Raw genomic sequence first — 23,574 nt, forward strand, 5'->3', positions numbered from 1 at the left:
TCATTCAGTCTACAAAAAAACATGGAGAGATGCGTCCATGCAAAGTCCCACCATCATCTGTCACAATTAAACAATTAGGGTGGAAGCAAGTGAGTTTTGTGAAGGCAACCATGAAGCGAGTGAGTGTGAAAATGACCAAGTGAAGAATCTAGTTTCTCAAACAAAAATATTGAATAGGGTAGTCAATACAGAAAGTAAAGGGGTAGGTGAGAGAATAAAGGGATGTTGCTGTTTCTATATACCAGTGGTGTTCAACCTTTTTTACTTCGCGAGCTACTTTTAATATTTACTTTTTCTTGGCGATCTACTCTTATATATATATATATATATATATATATATATATATATATATAAGTTATTCGACAATCTACTCTCTTATACAGATCACATTCCCCCAACCTGATAACGCACAAATAAACAACCAAAAACTTTATTTGTGTATTTAAAAATTTATTTCATCAATATCATCATCATAATCACTTTCCTGCCGTGTACCCTCAAGGGGTGTACAGGATATGATAATACTACATGAAAAAATTATATCATTACTAACTTCCTATATACAATTTTCCTCCAAATCAATCTGCTACTTGTCAAGACTCCAACATTATCAGATCTTATATTTCTATCGCCTAAGGCACTTTGTACCGTAACAATCCACCTATATCTTGGTCTTCTTCTGGGTCGTTTTCCTACCAACCTGGCAGAAAACACTTGTTTTCCTAATCTTTTCTCTCCCATTCTATTTAAGTGACCATACCACCTGATATTTGCTCTGCTAATGCATTCCTGGATGCTGACAATGTCAATTCTTTCCTAATATCCTCGTTTTTAATATGATATTGCTATTGATGCCATCTGTTCACGCCTCTAATCTTCCTCAGGACTCTCATATCTGCGGTCTCTAGTCTTTGGTCAAGTGTTTTACTTCTGACCCACCTTTCATATCCATAAGTTAAAACTGGTTTGAACACTGTCTTGTATACAGCTAATTTAGTGTTCCGACTAATTTCTCTCTTATTCCATATGAATTTATTCAGTTGACTTCCCACCATACCAGCTTTGTTGATTCTGTTGTCTATTTCTATATTCAATTTACCATCTTCACTAAAAATCGTGCCTAAGTAGCTGAAATGTTTTACTTGTTCCACAGGTTCTCCATTCACAACACAGTTGACATTTTCATTGATTCTGCCTATTTTCATTGTCTTTGTCTTTTTATTGCTGACCTTCATACCCTATCTATTACAACAGTTATTCAATTTAGTCAGAGAATCTTGCAGACTTGTAGCAGATTTATTTAGAAGTATAACATCATCCCCATAAAGCAAAGAGCTGACATTAACATCTCCAATTTTGATATCATGTTTAATACTACTTTCCTTCATAATGTGATCCATATAGATAATGAATAACAGAGGGGATAATGTACATCCTTGTCTCACACCAGATTTAACATTAAACCATCTTCCTGTACTTCCTTCAATTCTAACTGCTGACTTACAACTCAAAGACTAAATATTGCTTGATATAATGCCCGATCGACACCATATAACTGCAGCGTATTGAAAAGCTTCTCTCTTGGCACATTTCATATGCCTTTTCCAAATCGACAAAACTTAAATACAGATCTTTGTTATATTCCCATGATTTCTCCACTATTTGTAGTAAAGTGAAGATCTGATCCTGACAGCCTCTATTTGGCCTGAATCCAGCTTGTTCTTCACCAAGCTTTTCTTCCACATTTCTTCTCAATCGTTTCTCAAGTATACTTGCATAGATCTTGCCAGGAACACTTAGTAGGGAAATACCTCTGTAATTCTCATATTCAGTTTTATTTCCCTTTTTATATATGGGTACTATGAGAGCTCTACTCCAATCATCGGGAATTCGTCCTCTGTCCAGGCTTTCTGAACTATGCAGTGCAGCCACTGTAAGACTTTTATACCACCATACTTCAGCATTTCTGGTCGAATATCATCCACTCCTGCTGCCTTTCCACATTTTAAGCCTTTGATGGCTTTTTCTACTTCAAGTATGGATATGTATTCCTAACTGCATGTCTGTTCAGTGTTTTTTACCACTGTGCTGTCTCCACTGCTTCTTTCATTTAGCAGTTTTTCAAAGTAATTACTCCATACGTCAACGATATCCTTTTCTTCTGTTTTCATGTCACCTTTATCATCTCTAACTCCTTTTACAGCACTCTTTCCTCCATTCCTAAGCTTCTTCAACAACCTCCAAAATATTTTGGCACCTTCTTGATATTTATTTTCTATATTCTTGCCAAAATCGTCCCATGACTTTTGTTTAGCTAGTTTTGCACAGTGTTTAGCATTCTTACATTTGTCTCTGTATTCTCTAAGAGCACAAGCTGACTTATTTGCCAGGAACTTTTGATATGCTTTCTTCTTTTCCTTCCCTGCCTCTTTAACTTCCTGTGTCCACCATGAAGTTCTAATTTTTCTATCCTTGCAGACAACTTCACCACATGCCTCTCTAACTGAGTCAATCAGGGCTTTCTAGAAGGCTTGCCACTGAATCTCCAAGGTCTGATTCCTGTTCTCAAACTCTTTCATTTTTTCTTCAATAATATTTGTGTATTTTAGTCTACAGTTCACATCTAAGAGCTGCTCAACTTTTATTCACTTTAACACTTTCTTATATGTTATTCTTTTCAATATGAAATTCAATTTTATTCTGCTCAAGACTAAATAGTGATCACTTCCAATTTCAATTCCTCTGTACACTCTGGTGTCCTGCACCAGGGAGAAAACATCACTATCAACAATAACATAATTAATGGGATTTTTCTTATTCCTTGTCTCTTCTCTCCATGTGAATTTGTGCACATTTTTATGTTGGAACATGGTGTTAGTAATAATCAGTCCTGAGCAGAAATCCAACAGATATTTGCCATTATTATTAGCTTTGCTCTTTTATCCAAATTTTCCCAAAATATTTTTGTATGTCTCACAATCATTTCCTACTCTGCTATTTAAATCCCCAACAAGGACCAGCTTTTCCTTTTTCATTGTGTCAGTTGCTTTTTCTAAAGCCCCAAATAATTCCTCCACTTCTACCTTAGTAGAACCTTCTGTGGGACCATAGGCACAAATAAGTCTCATTGTCCACTTCCCCATTCTCATATTTGCCCACATCACTACTTGAGACTGACTGCCATTCAAGAAGATTAGCCTCGTTTTTTGTGTTGAATACTATGGCTACTCCTTTTCCTTGATTGTCATTTCCTGAATATAACATTTTGTACTTATTGCTCAGTAAGATCTCCCCAGTTTTTGTCTTTTTTTGTTTCAGTCACCCCTATTATGTCAATCTAGTACTTATCTAATTCCTCAGCAAGCTCCATTTCTTTGCCATTCAGGCTTCATATATTGATAGTACCGATCTTTAACTCTGGTGATGTTGAGCTGGGGTGTGTTTTCAGATTTGTTCCAGTAGCTGACTTTTCGCTGTTAGCCCTGGTTCCCTGGCAAAAACAACGGGGGCCTTGTTTAACCGGGCGACGTCCCAGCCGGCATGAAATTTTGTTTGTACCATCATTTTTTATTTTGGTTTAACCAATAAGAATACAATTTGGTCGGCTAAATCCCAAATTGCGAGCCCATCCTCATTCGTTCAGTATCGAAGCAGATACCCAACATGGTGCAACATGAGAAGGTGAGGATTGGACATTAGGTCAGAAGCCCTGGTCGGTTCTCCGCATTCCTTTAAAGGCTATGTGGAGGTCTCCTCTCAGTTATACAGCTTTGACCCTTAAGCACCCCAAAAAATTTATTTAAATTTTTTGAGGGTGCTTAATTTATAATTTAAAAAAAAAAAAAAAAAAATATATATATATATATATATATATATATATATATATATATTGGAATAAAATATTTCTCTACTTTGGAAAACCAAAGTTAGAAAAAACAACAGATTGATTACAAAATCACAAATGACATTAAATGCTGGTTATGTAAAAAAAAAAAAAAAAAAAGTTAATGTGAAATTTGGCATTGTTCTGACCTCGCAATATTTTCATAGTTAAGTTGATATGAAGAAGTGACCAATCGCAGACAATCATCCAAATTATTATTTGTAATTTGGTTTCTTATCGATTTTTTTTGATGGTCATATTTGAAAAAGCAGATTCTGACAAGTATGTCGATCCGAAACACGACAGAATTTTTCATGGAATATTAGTTAATATTGGGAATTTTTCATGTGCATACTTCTAAATGACTTCATCGTTTATTGATTTTAAATGTACACTATTCTGAATGTTTATTATCTTAAGTTCTACTTCAGCTTAGTTTATATTAAACAGCCCACTAATTTTATTTGAAATTTCTGTGATGTTCAAGTTTTCTTGAAATGGATTATTGATAAAAGATACAATCATTTCAGTTTTATTAAAATCTTTAAATCTTGAATCTATTTCTTCCTCAACTAATTCTATTTCACGAATAAATTCTTTTAAATCATAGCGAAGCATTTCTTGATTTTGTTCAAAACATTTTAATGAATATGGGAGATATCTAAATTCGAGGTCATTTATATTTTTCTTTAATAAAAGTAAGTATTGTTGGAAAGTTTTTATTGAACTTAACATGTCAATTAAATTTTTCTCTCTACCTTTGTAACTCTAAATTTAAATTGCTTAATTTCGTACAGAAATCTACTAAAAATGATAAGTGTAACAACCATCTTTTATTACTCAATTGTGGATAAATATCTCCTTTTTCACCAAAAACTTTTATATCATTAATTAATACATGAAATCTTTCTAAAAATTGACTTCTGCTGAGCCAGCGAACATTATTGTGCAACAGAAGTTCCCTATCATCATCTGCCTGTAATTTAAATAACTGCCATTGCAGGGCTTTTCCTCAAACAGAATTTACAATTTTAAATGTAATATCCAAAACATCTTTTGTGTTTATCTTTTAATCTTTTTATCTTTTGTGTTTATCTTTTAATCTTTTTGTGTTAATCTTTTACTACACAGTACTTGTTGGTGAATAATAGAGTAGTATGTTAAAAAATCTGGATATTTGTCATCGTTTTTACATAATGAAATGAAGCCTGATTTATTACCTATCATTGCAGAAGCACCATCAGTAGTATTAGACACAAGTTTAAAAAGCGAAAGTTTGTGTTGTTTCACAAATTCATCAAATGCCAAAAAAATGTCTTCTCCCCTAATCCTTCCCAATAATGGTATAATTTTCAAAAGTTCTTTTCTTGAATAATCTTGAAATACCATTAACTGAACAATATCAGTGAAGTCATTTGATTCATCAAATTGTAATGAAAACGCAACACACTAGTGAATGTCTGATTAACCTGGCCTGGAAACTTTTCTCTGGCAATTCAAAAACTTGTCTGCGGCCTAGAAGTAGTCTCTCTCTAGCGACGTCTCAAACCGAGAAGCTCCTTTCTGGAAGCGGGAAACTCCTCTCTCAAGCAACGTGGATCCGGGCAGTCTCTCTGACGGTGGCCTCCTCTGACAGCAATTCGAGAACCAGGACCCCTTCTGCTTACTTTAGTGCCTTTTTATTAGGCCTCCTCTGAGACCTCACATGAAGTTTGCAAACTCCCCCAAAGAATCGGCATGAGTCTTTCATCTTAATTCTCGTGGGAAGGCTTAGACGTTGGTTATGCATTTTTTACTAAGTAATTTAAGGAAATTACTTAGTAAAAAAATCTTTCATCTTAAGTTTCAAGTTCGGCACGCCTTTTGTTTTCCTCCGCTTTCTTTTGATTGTAAGTTGCCAGCCATCGGAAAGTTGTTTGAACTCTTTCATAGAATTTCCCAGCAATCCCAAAGATTGTTGCCATGTTCTTGGTGAACTAAGTGACCTTGGCTTTTCTCGGTGCTTTGCACCACTCCATGGATTTCCTTTTGGAAAGAGGATCAAAAACGAAGGACCATGGTTACATCCACAATCGATTCCAGCACTTCTGATTCCCTTGGCAAAGTTCTAAAAACTTGCAGGTCACACGATGCACCTCCTGAATTGAAGAGAGAAGTTGGGACACCCACCTTGCACTGACCTTGGTCATGTGAAGTTTCTCATGAATGATGCAAAAGAATTGTTACAGAAAGCCTCAAACTTGCTGGATTTCTTAGAGCTGCTTCAGCTGTCTGTCATTGAGCAGTTCCTCAACAAGAGAGACATTTTCCTCAGTCATCACTTCCACATGCCAACTGTGGAAGTGATTTCCTCATGATCGTCACGAGGGTCATCACGAAGGTATACTGAAATGTATTAACGACTGTATTCATTTTCTATTAATGTTCTGTCTCTGCTTATTTCATTTCATAATTTTTTAAAGTGATTACCAGACACTTAGAATATCCTTGTCTTCAGTCTTTATGTCATTGTAGCCTCATGGCCCAGTCCTTCCTCAGTCAATTGTCAACTCAATAGCCTACATCCAAGAATCCAGTTTAAGATGGAAAAGGAAAATAATAACAATGTACTCTTCCTAGACACCTTAGTAACACACCTTCCTAATGGTAACCATTCCTTCACTGTATATAGAAAACCCACTCATACAGGCAGATACATTCACAAACTGTCCACCCACTCCCACCACCCCTCTCAACAATATGGCATTATTAAAACTCTAACCAATAGAGTCCACAATCTTTGTTCCATTGGAACCTTCCTTTCAACTGAACTTAACCACATACACACCTTCCTTTCCAATGGCTACAGCAATTACAGAATTAAAAAAATAATCAGTTCCTCCCCCGTTCCCCAGCCACATCTTCAGAAGGATTTCAGAAATGCCATCACCATACCCTACATCCATTGCACATCAGAAAAAATAGCCAAGTCCTTAAAAAAGTATAGTTCGCCCACCGTTTCCAGGTCCCTGCTTCGCGTCTTTCCAAGAATAGTCGATTCATGCTAAAGGGGAGAAAAAAATGAAGGACGTCCGAATTGGTCGCCAACACGCGAAATCACGTGCTTTATAGGTAAAATTTTCCAACTGTTATACAAGTAACATAGTTAACTACAATAATCATAAAAGAGAAGTTAATTTTCCGACCGGTAATAATAAACAACTCATCCCACTATACGGACTGATTACCCTATTATCAGAATGGATTCTTCTTTTTCTGAGATGCGCAGAAGTGTCGAGGGACCTCAAATCGGTGGGCGAACTATACCATTCTACACAGCTTTTAAGATCCACTGTAAACTGGCTACCATTATCCGTTTTACCAAAGATCAGCTCCCTCCTTAGATTAGCAACCATCCATTTAGAAGAACACAAATCATACACCTGCAATCACAACTATGGTCAATCTGGCCTTGCAGATCATGTTTTGTATACAACCCACAGGATCTCATGGAGAAAAACCACCACGTTCCACCATAGTAAATTTTTTAAAAAAAAAAAAAAAAAGACTGTTTTTACAATCTGCTGCAGTACTCAGAAATCAACTGAATTTAAATAAATACGGTTGATGAAACTTTCCAAAATTTGGGAAACATTAATTATCAGAGGTCCCACTTTACATCCTAGGCCACCTATAAATACCCATAAAGGGCAAACCACCCTAGATAGGACTTTAGAGTTACCCACGTGTTTCACTTAGTATTGTGTTGTATTTGAGTGTGTGTTAGAAAAGTTATTTGTAATCCCTGAAGATGTCTCAGTGACTGAGACAAAATATTGGAATCATTAAAATTAGTTTTTAATCCTTTCCTAGTGCTGTAAATATTCCATTAAACCTCCAACATGATAGCACCCATCTTCAATTCCGCTGAGTCTGTTCCATTAGCTGAGTTTAATATTAAACCTGAATCCTTGATGAAAACAGCAGGGACCAGTATAACTGGGCAATGTCCTAGCCAGAATGATATCTGATTATGTTGTACTATAGTAATGATATGTAGTTTCAGCCAATACTGATTACATTTTTTGGAGGCAAGGATTCATATTATCAACCCATCTTTCTTTGTTCAGCATCTAAATGGGAACCTTGTAAACAAACCATCATGGAATGTCAAAACTGCATGTTGTGCGAGAAGTTTGTTAGTGCTCTGCTTTTCTTTACAGGTAATGTGAAAATCTCTTCCCAGTTATTTCTAACTTAAGGTATCTCTAATTTCTAAAATGTCTAACTTAAGATCACTAGATAACAAGCTCAAAATTTTATATCATTCAAAACACTAAGCAGCATAATTTTTTCACCATACAAACACATCACAATTCTTGAATAATACTGATTATGTAGTGTAATCGGTAATGTTTTTATTAAATCCAGTATAGCTTTGATGTTAAAATTACTAAGGTAAAGCGGGGGGGGGGGGGGTTATGCTGCTACTATAAAAAAAAAAAAAACCCTATTTATGATTTCATTTTATGACTAATTAATTTAGTTCTTGATTCATAAATTTGGAGGGGTCAATTCATGTTTCTGGGAAATGCGAATGGTAATAATCAATTTTCGACAAATCAAATATACCGTTTGATTGTCGAACATACAGTGGGTATGCTGACATCTGGCTGATAGAGCATATTCTGTTCAAAGTCTCAGATTTACAATTCCACATTATATTCTTGATTAGTTTTACCACACTGTATTTTTGTTAATCATAAATATATATAAAAAAAATTATTAAAATATAAAACTATCTTTAAACAGAATTAGTTCACATACAACAATGGTAAGGTAGAGAACAATTACCTCCAACATATCAGTGAAAAGAAACATTGAAATTACATCACTCCTTCGACCAACAACTTCTAAGATGTCTTGTACATCCACCTTGGTAACAAAGCTTCTATGAGACGAGAGTAAATTGGGCTAAAAAATAGAATTATAGTAGTCAATTAAAATTAAAGATTCAGGTTGGAATTTTACTTAAGCCAAAATATCTTGAGGGTAGTATTTTGATAAAGTTTAAGGTTTCCTTGAAGTTTCATGTAAGAAAACTAGAAGAATTTTAAATATACAGCTAATTCTCTTTTCACATGGCTTTTTTTTTTTTTTTTTTTTTTAAATATACGATTTCAAAATGACACAGTTTAGAAAACAAAAGCAATTATACTTTTACACGGTATATTTTGATTTGGCATGGCTCCAATGGCACTTATTTTTAAAATTCTGTTTGAATTCAGTTTTGTTAAAAAGGGTATTTCCATTATAATTATCATTTCCTAGAACGATGCATATGTACTTAAATTTTGGAGAACCCCTTCAATGTTTTAAATATCAGGGATTACTCTACATTACAGAATGTGGACAATTGTGGCAATAATAACAACACACACACACAAAAAAAAAAAAAAAAAATTGGTAATTATGATCCCCCAAAGTTAAGCCAACAGATAATCTGTTATATTCACTTGTCATTGGTTCCTGTAAGCACAGAAGGGTGCTATGGCGATTCCTCAAAGTTAAGTTGGTCCGTTACATTAAATGCCTATATAAAACTGCTTGGAAGGGAAGGAGTAAAGCTGTTTGCTAAACAATCATTTCTTGTTTACAATTCGAAATGTTTACACATCTTGTGTTTTGTTCATGAAAGTTTTGTTCATGCAATGGAGTTATACAGGTATGTATTAAATTTTGAAGTTTTGTACTTGTACTATCAAATTAGTAAAATTAATTATTTTCAGATATTTTCGTAACATCCCATTGATCATGATGTCAGATAATTCAGTTAGAAGAAGAAAAGAAAAGCTATTTCCTTAGAAACCAAGATCCAAATTTTAGATCATTTAGCAGTTGGAAAAGGTTCAACATCCTCAGGGAAATATTTTGGATACAAAGCTACTGTAAGAATGATTAAGAAAAATGAAGAGGCCATTAGAAAATCTGTTTTTTATGGAACAAAATTAGGTGCCAAGTTGTCATTGTATATGAGACACATTATAAAAGTGAAGACAGAAAAGGTCCTAGTGATGTGGATAAAAGATTGCTCACAAAAAGGAATACCTTTAGAAGGAAATGTCATCAAACAGAAAGCATTACAGTTGTACAAACAGATTCAGGAAAAGGAGCCAACAACATCAAACAACAATTATGAATTTTCTGTAAACACAGGTTGGCTTACAAAATTTCTCAATAGATGCACGCTTCATAATGTAAAAATAAAAGGAGAAGCTGCATTTACAGATGAGCCAACAGCTAGAGAATTCCTTTCAAAACAAATTTATTCTTTCAAAATAAATCCAAAATTACTGAAAATGATGGCTACACTCCTGATCAAGTTTGGAACACAGATGAGACCAGTCTTTTTTTGGAAAAAAAAAAAAATGCCAAATAGAACTAAAATAGCAAAATCACAAGTAAGTGTTGATGGCTTAAAGCAGCTAAGGATCATGTGACTATTATTTTGCAGTAATGCTTCAGGAGATCGTATATTAAAATCATTACTCATTCGATCCTTAAGACAGCAGGCAATGAAAGGTGTGAATTTTAACACATTACCAGTGCACCAGAGGGCAAACAAAACAGGTTGGGTTACAAAAGAAATTTTTAATGAATGGTTCCAACAATGTTTTGTTCCAGAAGTTAAACACTATTTGACGGAAAAAAATCTGGACTTTAAAGTTTTATTGATTATAGACAATGCGCATAGCCATCCTGTTTTAGAACACTTGAATGTGGAATTTTGTTTTCTGTCACCTAACACAACCACACTAGACAAGGGCATGATCGCTACTTTCAAAACTTACTACATAAAAAGAACAATCCAATACATTTTGGATAAACTAGATAAGGATAATTTACTGACAGTTATTGATTATGCTACTAAAAATTATGTAGAAGATTATTATGTGGAAGAAGTATTATTAAGAATTATTAAGAAAATTATGTGGAAGAAATTTTCTATTTTGGATCACATCAAACTTGCTAAGTTGGCATTATCAGAATTGAAACCATCAACTTTAAATGCATGCTGGAAAGCTACTTGGGCAGAATATGTGTAAAAGAAAAACCCTGTACCTTTGCATACAACTGAATATTGCAATATCATCAGATTAGGATTTGATGATTTTTTTGTCTGCAGATATTGAAGAATTGATGGTTGACAAGGCGAAATAATAGAAGCTGTCCTTGAGAATCTTGATGAAAAAGAAAAAAGTGATGATTATGATGATAAAGAGATTCTACTCACTGCAGGATTAAGCAAAGAAGAGCTTCAAATGGCTAGTAAATTACAGTTAATTTCTTACACATGATCCAAATACTGAATAAGCTGAACAGTTTAAATGTGAACTGAAGTCATGTATGGTGTGATATGAAGAATTATACAAAGATCCAGTGAAAACAGGGGATCTCAATGATGTAATTGATTAATTACAGAGCTCGTGGTAAAAAAAAAAAAAATAATAATCTGACAGTAGCCACATAAAAGAATGTGGCTACTGTCAGAAAGTGACGGCGAATAAAATTTAATAACCATATGCATGGGTGTACTTGGGCATTTTCGAATTTCTGTTTTATTAGTGACACATTATTTTCTTTAAGAAAGATACATATGTATATACTTTAAATAAGTATTTAAAATAAAATATATTCCATTAAATTAAATAGAGTTTTATTCAAATGATTTTCATGCTTTGTTTGAAGATAACTTATTGTTCGTATTGGGTTTTCATTTGACATCTGAAACCATTCTATTTTTTCATATGAATGTATTCTTTTTTACGTGGTTTTTTATTCTGGAACCAGTCTATCACGTAAATGGAGAATTGGGTGTATATTGGGACAAATATTTAAAATATACTATGAAGAATAGAAATTTGGATTAATTTCATAGATATTCCATGCATTTATTACTGCAGCAACTCACCGGACAATTTTCAATATCATTTACAATATCAAACATGGCAACTTGACCCTCAGTCTTCCGTTTATTTTCATTGATATGTCTGAAATAGATATAGATTTCAATATAATAACTATAAATAAAATTTTATTATTATAAGTCATGTTATACACAAAAGGTACCAAGGCTAGGAAATAAATGCTGTGTGAGAGTTGGGGTAAAGAGCAAAGTAATCTGTTGATATTCTTCTTAAAGAGCTGGAGGTAGAAGTCAGTGAGAGAATACTTGATGGAAAAGCCTGTTCCACAGAACTACAGAAGTGAGGTAGACTGAATAATAAAAAGAACTAGGAGAAGCAGGTTCAGTGTCAGTAGTTCAACTGGCAAAGGATGTTAGGCAGCTGCTACCTGTGTTCCTATTAGTAGAAATGGGGGCATAATAGGAATAAGGGTATTTCCATTATATCCATATGCTGAACAGCTTGTTTCCATTGAAATATCTGTATTGTCTCTTCTAAGAGAAAATGCAGTAACTGTTTGCAAAGTGGCTGAAGAATCTGTGAAAGAGGGATCTCTAGTAAACTGAACTACTCTCTTCTGAATAGCATCGATAATTTTTTAGAAGGGTAAGTGCACCATCTCAAATGTGATAATGGTATTTAAAGGTTGGGCAGATTTGATCATTTGAACAGAGTGAGCAACTGGATAGAAGATAGCTAACATCTTGAGTTAAAAAAAAAAGATGCCAAGTTGTTTTTGGAAGCCAAAGATGTGCTATAGAGGTGACCAGGAAAGGCTCGAAGTAAAAGTCAGTCTGAGAAGAGATTTAGTCTCGACTGTTAAGTTGAGCATTATCAGAGGTATGTGGAGAAGTAAGGTTATTTTTCGAGATAAAAGAATTGTTTTTGAAGCATTGAAGGTGACTTGGTTGTTATTTTCCCATTGCTGAGTGGTGTGGATATCAGCATTTAGGATATTTATTACAGATGATCTTGAAGCTTAGCATGTTAGAGCACTGCAAGGTTTGTCACATGAGTAGAGGGTGCTATCACAAGAACTCTGAGGAATGCCTGTATTGATAGGAAAATCTGAACAAAAATTACATGTAGTGAATGATCCGAGAGAAAACTGGCAATCTTGTTGCAAGCCGAGAAGGGCAGACTATAAGGCAGCAATTTGCTGAGAAGTCCTTGGTGCAAAACTATGAAATGCCTTGGAATTGTCAAGTGCAGCAGCAGCACAGATTTCTCCAAACTTTACATGGCAAGTGTCCAGAGTTGGGTGACATGTGAGGAGCACTGTGGATCTCCATGTGTTAAGGCTTAAGTGCTGGGAGAGACTCATGTTAGAAGCTTAATGGAGTGAAACAGCACTGGAAAAAAAAAAAAAAAAAAAAAAAAAAAAAAAAAAAAATTAAAATATTATTTAATACCACCAATATTTCACCTACACACCTTATCTATGACTAGTTCTCACAGTATCAAAAAAAAAAAAAAAAAAAAAAAAAAAAAAAAAAAAAAAAATAATAATAATAGATCCTTCTCCCTATTCTCAATCTTCTCTTCAGAAAGACTTTAGTAATGCTATTATCATCCCCCTATGTCTGAGGCACTTCATAAAAATAGTTTTAATAGATCCTAGATTTGGCATTCTCTGGCACAGGACACTGGATTGTGCAAAAGCATAGGTGCCTCCTTTGTTGCAGAAGAAATTGTACAAAATGTTTTTCAGTACAATGGTTACTGAATTTGATATTTGAGGTTTAGTCAAGAAAGACAAGGTTAGGTCTACATGTCTATATTTTGACAAACCATTATAAAATTCATTGCTTTTTTTTTTTTTTTTTCATTTCAATAATGGAATACTGTGAGTTGGCATAGTCAAAAGAATTCTAAAGATGGAGGACAACTCATGTAAAAACTTTATTACTGTAAAATTTTTGCCTAAGTATCATAGGCACCATCAGTACAAGATCACAGAATGGCAATTAAACAACAACAAACAATTCTAAAAAAACCTCCCACTATCTCCTACAAAGGGGACAGACGTAGACCAATAGATCTGTTTCAGTTAGGACATTGACATTACGTTCAATGGCCTGTTCTAAAAGTTCAGACTGTTCAGGCTCATGGTATTTAATATAAGAATTGTGTTCTTATATGTGAAAAAAGCAGATCTTCTAGTATGTCCAAAATAAGATAACCCACAAGAGCAAGGAATCTGATAGATGTCTGAATAATTTATAGATTTATAGCTGGAAGTTTGTCTTTAGTAGTAAGAAAGGTGGGGATTTTTCTGATGGGATGAAAGAAAATTCTGGAGAATACAATAACAAACGATATATTCCTTGGTATCATTCCATGCTCTACTAAATAAAATTTAGAACAAAAAATTATATCCCTAAAATAGTTTATACTTACGTCATAACTTCTTTTAAAGACTTTATTGCTTCTTCAAGAGCTTGAGAATCATGATTATTCTTGGGAGTATGCTTAAGAATATCTGAAATGGTTAGTTAAATTTTATTATAGTGAACTGGTATAAAAAAATTGCTTTTAAATGTATGCTTAACTATATACTTGCATGTTTTAATTAGTGAGTGAATTTTTATGTGAATCCAAGAACCAAAAGGTAGTAAAACTACAGCACATTAGTATTGTAGAAGCTAAAACAAACTTTTTAAATGTTTTCTGATTAATGAAATTAAGTTACTGAATCAACAATTAAGTACATATATGCAAACAATATTTTGCAGAATCATATTATTTTCAATATTTTAAAGTTGATCATATAAACTTGTCCAAAGAAAATATTGCTAATTTTTGAAGAACATTCTATAAAAAGAAATTAAGAAACCAATTAAGATTGCTAATTTTTGAAGAACATTCTATAAACATAGCTGTGATATTTACTAGTGTTCTTTCTTCTTCTTTAGCCTCTTTCCATTCCCTGCTGGTTACAGGCCTTCCCCTTAACTTTCCAGTTCTGCCTTTAACCAATATCAACAACCATATAATTTAAAACCTTTGCTGCAGACCATCCCCCATCTTGTTATTAGGCAACCTTTCCTTCACTTAGTGCTTAAATTTGTCCACCTTTCATCTGGCAATCAACTAATAGGCTAGTCCAACTATTTACATGCTTTACAGTACTTCACAATATCTTCTACTGCAGTATCTCTCTAATTCTAGTCTTTCTTATTCTATCCCTATTGTTATGTGGAGCATTCTTCTCTCCAAGGCTCTTTGGAGCAGGTGGCGCACGTGCACACAGTCTTTCTGTTTTTTAGTCACTGCCCATGTCTTGCTTCCATAGGTAAACACTGGAATAATGCATATATTAAAGAGCTTTCTTTTTAGGTATACAGGTAAATGATATTATATGATTTGATATGATTATCTGTTAATTTTAGTTTGATGTGATCCGAAATGGTCATCTTCTGGTTTTTAGTTACATTAAAAAAAAAAAACCCTTTAAACCTTTCATCCCACTTTCCCTGTCAAGGCAGTTTGGCATTTCCTGAGTGTCTTTATTTTTTTCTAAAAGAACATCTGCAAAACATGAGTAATTGAGATTTTTTCCATTGATGCTAATTCCATAGTTTTCCTATGAGATGTTCTTAAAGACTTCTAATGTAGTAGAAAACAATTTGGGTGATATAGGTTATCTGACTTGCTCCTCTCCCAAAACCAAATTCCTTTCCTTGATGTTCTAACTTTATACTGGCTAAGTTCTGATGTACAATTTTTAATAATCTGATATATTTTGCTGGGATGGCTTATTGTTTTAAGCTGTTTATTATTTCTGACTGATATAGAGAATCACAGGCCTTTTCCGAAATTACAAATGCTGAATATGCGTGCAGATTATATTCATTTGCTTTTTCTGACTTGATTAACAGTGTGGATATGATCATGGAGAATCTTGCTCTGAATCGTGCTTGTTCATATGGCTGTGCATCATCCAAAAATCTTGCAATTCTATTTAACGTAATGGATATAAACATTTTGTACAATTGTGATAGCAAACTGATTGGCTTATAGTTATTGATATCATCTCTGCTGTCCTTTATATATAAAAAAATAGAATAAATAAGTAATAAATAAATTAATTAATTAATAAGATAGAATAAATCAAGGATTTTATGTCACTGCACTGGAATGTTTTTGCATGGTTAAAATATCATTGAATACATCCAATATCACTTTATGAAACTCTGAACTTCCTGATTTTGTGTGTTTTAGTAATATACCATCTTCTCCAGGATGCTTTGCTGACTTCAGGGCTTTCTATAATTCTTCCACTACAATAGGTAGTTCTGTATCAGCCTCATCCAAATATAGTAGAGGATTCATATTTGTTTTCTTGCCTGTTTATAGATATGTATAAAACTTGCTACACAGTTATTATTTCTTCTCTATTGTATCTGACTATTCCTTCTTTCTTCTCAATTTTGAAATTCATTTTTTCCTTCAATTGTAATCCTTGTTTGATCATTTTTCAGATTTTTTTGTTTTGTGTTTTCTGTTATGTTCTAAATTGTTTTTAAATTATATTTTCTGATGTCAGTTTCTGTGTGGTTAGCCTAGTGGCTATGCATTTGTGGCAACTTGCAGATCCAGGTCCACCTGGATCTGCAAATTGTCACAAGTTATACAAATTGCAATTTGTATAACTGACAATTTCAAGTAGAAAGATGGTACACATTCAAATTTTTGAAATGCATGCAATGTGATAGCACTCAATGGGATAAAAGGCTACACTAAGCAAATTATGTTTGAAGGAAGCTCTTTTCGTGAAGGAATAAAGTTGCAAACTTGGATGTCCTTGATTGTCTCAAAGACATCCAGATGATTTCACACAGGTAAAAATTATTGGAAAACTTGAAGAAATCTGATAATAATATTGCAGTGTTTGGAATCTCATGTAGCATTGTATCCAGGCTTTTGACAGCATTTCAAACAAATGGAATGTATTCCAGACATTTAAGAGGTTGCCCTCACTCTACCATGAGAAACAGATTTCTGGTAACAACAGCAAAATATAATCAACGCAACATGGCAGATCAGTTTGCAAGTCGGCTCCATTCAAGCATAGGTACACAGATATCTTGACAAACTGTGGCAAGATGTCTGCGACAAGTAGGTCTACATGCCTGTAGTCTGCATCCTTTTATCCATAGCTCATTGTAGAACACATTTTCAGTTGTGTTGTGGCCATAAAAATTGGAAAAAACGACCAATGGACTAATGTACTTTTTACAAATGAGAATCGTTTTAGTCTTTCCTCTGATTCTAGACACTTGATTAGACACGAAAGTGGTACTGCTTATCATTGCGAGAATGTTCTTGAAGGAGATAATACGAGTGATGGGGTCATTTTTATGGATGACAAAGCCACATAACATTGTACATCAGCAGTGGAGATACTTCTGAAGACTGAGGATATTAACTGAATCGTGTGGCCAGCACACTCCCCAGATCTCAACCCCCCCCCATAGAAAACATTTGGAATGCAATAGAGATGGACTGCTGCTCGAAATTCCCCTCCAGAAAAAAAAAAAAAGGTATTATCCTTGCTCTGAAGGAGGAGTGGACCAGTTTGCCTCAAGAACTCCTGAATCACTTGGTGCTAAGCATGGCATACGACATTGTGAGAACTGCATCACAGTTTGGGATGTACATATTCCATACTGATATGTCTCTCTCTGCACAGTTTTCTATAAGCAGTGTACATTAATTCCTTTAACTACGTCCTTAAGAAATTTATAACTTTTGCCAAAAATGTATTGCGATTTCATTTGTATGAAATTCATAACATTTTTTGTGCAATATAATTTATTAGCATGCTGGCAATAAATTTATGTCTACATTTGGCTGTAATCATGAAAATTTTTTCACATACAGGTAAAAATTTCTTAATGAAATGCTAGATATGACAATGTTGGAGGGCTCACAAGTAATAGATTGATTTGAAGGAAAATTCTTGATAGAAGATTAATAATAATGTAAACTTAATCATGTAGTGCATAGTGCACTCATTAAACACACTCATAGTAACCTGAACACCCTTTGGGGGTATATATCAGGAAATTAATGATGACGACAGGTAAAAATGTAGTTTGTCCTTAGCTTTTGGACACCAGTGTAGGATATCATCTGATGAAAATTTCTGTTATATGGAAGGTGGGGAGAGAATGGAGGGACATTCATGGAAGTTAAGTTTGTTTGCTTTTAAAAAAAGGATAAGAGCTAGATTTTCTTTTCACAAAGCAGTGAGTAAGTAGAACAGTTTGCCTGTTGAAGTAGTGAGCACATCTAATGTAAATAAATTTAAGGGAAAGTATGACAGCTGGTTTAGGTGATGTATACTCCTGCTTGATGAGTCCTTGACTCCCCTGGAAGTCTCAGATATTATTAAGAATGAAATTTGTTTTTATTTCTTACCTACATTCATACTCTTGATTATTCTATTTCCATGTCAAATTTGTTACAGTAGTTATTTAGTAAAGTTAATGAGTCAAATATGTCCAGAAGATTTGAAAATAAACATGATATGCATTGAGTATAGGACCATGTTCAACGTATTTCTTACCAATGACTTGCATAAAATATAAACAACCATACATATAGTTGCTTATAAACAATTATAAATATAAACAACAAATATAATCTACAACATGCATTATGAAACTACTGCTTTCAAAAACTTGAAGATCAGGTCAGCATGTTCTTAAAAAATATACAGATATAAGAATGCAAAATTTGTTGGAAAATAAACAATTCTTGAGAAACTAAAGTTGGAAAAGAATACAAGACATGAAGAATTTAGAGCTGATGTAGCTTACAGTACATAGTTCAAAACACCTTATAGCTGAAAACACTTGGATTCAGATATCATCTAGGACACAAAAACCCTTTATAAATACTTTTCAGCCGAAATCACTTAGCCAGTCTCATATAGAAGTGGCAAGGTGTTAATCCTGAAGGCTATTTTCACTACATGCAATTGATAGACATAGGCTATGCATGAGGGATATTCTGAAAGTCATCTCTAGTCATAATAGTTCCCCACCCAAAAGTGACATGTCAGTGAAAAAATCAAAAAGATAGTCTGAAGTCTCTATTTTTATACACTACTTCTCAACATAATCTCCCTTCCTTTCAATACATTTTCTCTACAACATAACAACTCTGGTAATTAGCTTACGGAATTAACAACGCATATAAAGGATGTTAATTAAAGGCCACTTTAATGAATAAATTCAATATTTCGGCAATGCCACGTTGCCATCTTCAGGATCATAAAAATATGGTATGTGCACGCAGGCACTAACGAAAGGAGATGAGGAAGAAGGCAAGAAACTAATATTGTGCCCGAAGTCCTCATGGTGCCCTCTGGCAGGCTAATTGGGTTGTCTTGACCGTTGGGCAGAAGTTCTCATAATGTAAGTCTCCCAAATTTGGGATAGTTTCATGCACCCAAATTTGTTGAGGTTTGGAACGTTTTTTTAGAGCTACTATGATTCCTTGAATAATCTTTCGTACTTAAACTTGCTGCGGTGTATTATTTTAGTTTTCTTCCAACGAATTCTATGGTGGGTATCTAAGGCATGGTCTGCCAGCCCAGAGTGGCTGTACTAGTGAAACCGGATGTAGTCTTTGTGTTCTGAAATCCTGATATTTGCTGTCCTGCCTGTTTGGCCAAAGTAGGACAATTTGAAGCTGCAAGGGACCTGGTATACACCAGGTAGGTCTAGGGGAAGTGGTTGGTCTTTGGTAGAGTGGATAAGGGATGCCAACTTTTTATATGGTCTATAACAAGAAGTCAGGTCATATTTTTTGAGGATATTGGTTATTTTCTCAGAGGAGCCCTGGATGTAGGGGATGATGATAGATACCCGCCATAGAATTCGTTGGAAGAAAACTAAAATAATACACCGCAGCAAGTTTAAGTACAAAAGATTATTTAAGGAATCATCAGCAGCTCTAAAAAACATTCCAAACCTCAACAAATTTGGGTGCATGAAACTACCCCAAATTTGGGAGACTTACATTATGAGAACTTCAGCCCAATGGCCAAGACAACCCAATTAGCCTGCCAGAGGGCACCATGAGGATTTTAGGCACAATATTAGTTTCTTGCCTTCTTCCTCATTTCCTTTTGTTAGTGCCTGCATGCACATACCATATTTTTATGTTCCTGAAGATGGCAACGTGACGTTGCCGAAATATTGAAGTTATTCATTAAAGTTGCCTTTAATTAATATCCTTTATATGCGTTGTTAATTCCGTAAGCTAATTACCAGTTATGTATGACCAATGTATAAGCCTTGCTACTAGAATTACAACATAACAAGCTTGTCAAGATGAAGCAAAACTCTTTGGGTTGTTTTTAGAACTATTTTTTCATCTCTGCTTTAATACATTCATTTCCAAAATGGATATCCTTGAGATAGTCTTAATTTAGGAAATAGCCCAAGTTGGATGGAACGAGAAATCAGAGAAAAAGAAAGGCTGTTCCATAACTTCAAATCCAATATTTTCAAGTGATGTTGAAGTGAGCATATCCAGGTATGGCTTCATATCATATTGCAAAAGCAATGGCTGTTTGATGGCATGAACATGGTTAATTTCTTATTTTTTTGCATAGCTCTGTGGATTTATTGTTGTCCATTCCACCATAGTCCTGAATAAAACCATTACTGTCCCAAGAGAAAGAAAACGTACACTTTCCACAGGAGATCACGTTCTGAATTCTTTGGTCCATGGTGATGTAAAATTGAAGCATCCCATCCAAATTTTCATTTTGGGGTTGGATGCAACTTTCTTTTCCAGAGACAATTTTATGAAGGAAAGCATTGCCTTCTTTTCAATAATATCATAGCAGCTGAGAAAAAACTTCCAGTCTCATTTCTTTCATTTCGCAAGTGAAATGATGTGGAAGCAGGCATGTGCACTGTTCTACTGTAGCAAAGTTCTACAACACTTTGAATGATGGTGCTAATCTAACATTCAGTTTCAGAACTACTGTTCACTGGCTAATTCACTGATTTTCACCAATTAATTTCTCAGCTTTCTGCTTCTGGAAATTATCAGTTGAGGTTTCTAGCTTTGTAAATGATATCAAATTTGCCATAAACATTTTCTTGTTTCTTTCCACCCACTTCAGACAGCCAATAAATACGGGTGATGATGCCACAGTGGGTGATGAAATTCATCTCCAACTTGAAATGATGGTACAACATGATAAAATTTCATGCTGGCTGGGGTGTCGCCCAGTTAAACAAGGTCCCCCCATTGTTTTCGCCAGGGAATCAGGGTGAACAGCAAAAAGTCAGCTAATGGAATGAATCTGAAATCGCACCCCAACTCAACATCACCAGATGTAAAGATCGGTACTATCAACATAAGAAGCCTGAATGGCAAAAAAAATGGAGCTAGCTGAGGAATTAGATGAGTACCAGATCGACATAATACGGGTGACTGAAACAAAAACGACAAAAACTGGTGAGATCTTTCCGAGCAATAAATACAAAATGTTATATTTAGGAAATGACAATCAAGGAAAAGAAGGAGTAGCCATAGTATTCAACACAAATACATGAATGGCAGGAGTCTCAAGTAGAATAATGTGGGCAAATATCAGAATGAGGAACTGGACAATGAGACTTATTTGTGCCTATGGTCCCACAGAAGGCTCTACTAAGGTAGAAGTCGAGGAATTTTTTGAGGCTCTGGAGAAAGCTACTGACACAATGAAAAAGGAAAAGTTGTTCCTTGTTGGCCAACTAAATAGCAGAGTAGGAAGTGATTGTCAGACATACATGAGAAAATTTGGAGAAAAGAGCAAAGCTAATAATAATGGCAAATACCTGGATTTCTGCTCAGGACAAGGACTGGTTATTACTAACAGCACATTTCAACATAAAAATGTGCACAAATTCACATGGAGAGAAGTGGCAAGGAATAAGAAAAGTCCCATTGACTCTGTTATTATCGATAGTGATATTTTCTCCCTGGTGCAGCAGACCAGAGCGCACAGAGGATTTGAAATTGGAAGTGATCACTATTTAGTCTTGAGCAGGATAAAATTGAATTTCATATTGAAAGGAATGACATGTAATAAAGTTTTAAAGCGAATAAAAGTTGAGAAGCTCTCAGATGTGAACTGTAGACTAAAATACACAAAGATTATTGAAGAAAAAATGAAATAGTTTGAGAACAAGAACCAAACCTTTGAGACTCAGTGGCAAACCTTGAAGAAAACCCTCACTGATTTCAGCCAGAGGCATGTGGTGAGGTTGTCTGCAAGGATAGAATAATCAGGACTCCATTGTGGACACAGGAAGTTAAAGAGGTAGTGAAAAAAAAGAAGAAATCATATCAAAAGTTCCTGGCAAATAAGTCAGCTTGTGCTCTTAGAGAATACAGAGACAAATGTAAGAAAGCTAAACAGTGTGTAAAACTAGCTAAACAAAAGTCATGGGAGAACTTTGGCAAGAATATAGAAAATAAATATCAAGAAGGTGGTAAGATATTCTGGAGGCTGTTGAAGAAACTTAGAAATGGAGGAAAGTGTGATGTAAAAGGAGTTAGAGATGATAAAGGTGACATGAAAACGGAAGAAAAAGATATTCTTAAAGTATGGAGTAATTACTTCAAAAAATTGCTAAATGAAACAAGCAGTGAGGACAGCACAGCGGTAAAAAACACTAACCAGGCATGCAGTCAGAAATACATATCCATACTTGAAGTAGAAAAAGCCATCAAAGGCTTGAAATGTAGAAAGGCAGCAGGAGTAGATGATATTCAACCAGAATTGCTGCAGTATGGTGGTATAAAAGTCTTACAGTGGCTGCACTGCATAGTTCAGAAGGCCTGGACAGAGGGGCGAATTCCCGATGATAGGAGTAGAACTCTAATAGTACCCATATATAAAAAGGGAAATAAAACTGAATATGAGAATTACAGATGTATTTCCCTACTGAGTGTTCTGGGAAAGATTTATGCCAGTATACTTGAGAAATGGTTGAGAAGAATTGTGGAAAAAAAGCTTGGTGAAGAACAAGATGGATTGAGGCCAAATAGAGGCTCAGGATCAGATCTTCACTTTATGAGAAATAGTTGAGAAAGCATGGGAATATAACAAAGATCTATATTTAAGTTTTGTCGATTTGGAAAAGGCATATGAAAGGTGCCAAGAGAGAAGCTATTCAATACGGTACAGTTATATGGTGTCAATGGGGAATTATATCAAGCAATACTTAGTCTTTATTTAAGTTGCAAGTCAGCAGTTAGAATTGAAGTACAGGAAGATGGTTTAATGTTAAATCTGTTGTGAGACAAGGATGTACATTATCCCCTCTGTTATTCATTACCTATATGGATCACATTATGAAGGAAAGTGGTATTATACGTGATAGCAGAATTGGAGATATTAATGTCAGCTCTTTGCTTTATGCAGACGATGTTATACTTCTAAATAAATCCACTACAAGTCTGCAAGATTCCCTGACTAAATCGAATAACTGTTGTAAGAGACGTGGTATGAAGGTCAGCAATAAAAAGACAAAGACAATGAAAATAGGTAGAATCGTTGAAAATGTCAACTGTGTTTTGAACGGAGAACCTGTGGAACAAGTAAAACTTTTCAGCTACTTAAGCATGATTTTTAGTGAAAATGGTAAATTAAATATGGAAATACACAACAGAATCAACAAAGCTGGTATGGTAGGAAGTCAATTGAATAAATTCATTTGGAAT

At 34.5% G+C, this 23,574-nt stretch overlaps 1 protein-coding gene across 2 annotated transcripts in view; it reads right to left on the bottom strand.

Annotated features, from left to right (window-relative positions):
* pbl (epithelial cell transforming 2 pebble) overlaps positions 1 to 23,574 on the bottom strand; it is a 237,909-nt gene that overhangs the window by 45,544 nt on the left and 168,791 nt on the right. For both annotated transcript variants that reach the window (XM_090413580.1, XM_090413579.1), the window contains exons 16-18: positions 14,230 to 14,311; positions 11,835 to 11,913; positions 8,717 to 8,836 (exon numbers count right to left, since the gene is read on the bottom strand). In XM_090413580.1, the coding sequence (XP_090269706.1) occupies positions 8,717 to 8,836; positions 11,835 to 11,913; positions 14,230 to 14,311 (281 nt within the window). The remainder of the gene's footprint in view (positions 1 to 8,716; positions 8,837 to 11,834; positions 11,914 to 14,229; positions 14,312 to 23,574) is intronic.

Source organism: Typopeltis vanoorti, chromosome 24 (assembly GCF_054136105.1).
Source record: "Typopeltis vanoorti isolate ZY-2024b chromosome 24, IOZ_Tvanoo_1.0, whole genome shotgun sequence".
NCBI lineage: Eukaryota > Metazoa > Arthropoda > Arachnida > Uropygi > Thelyphonidae > Typopeltis > Typopeltis vanoorti.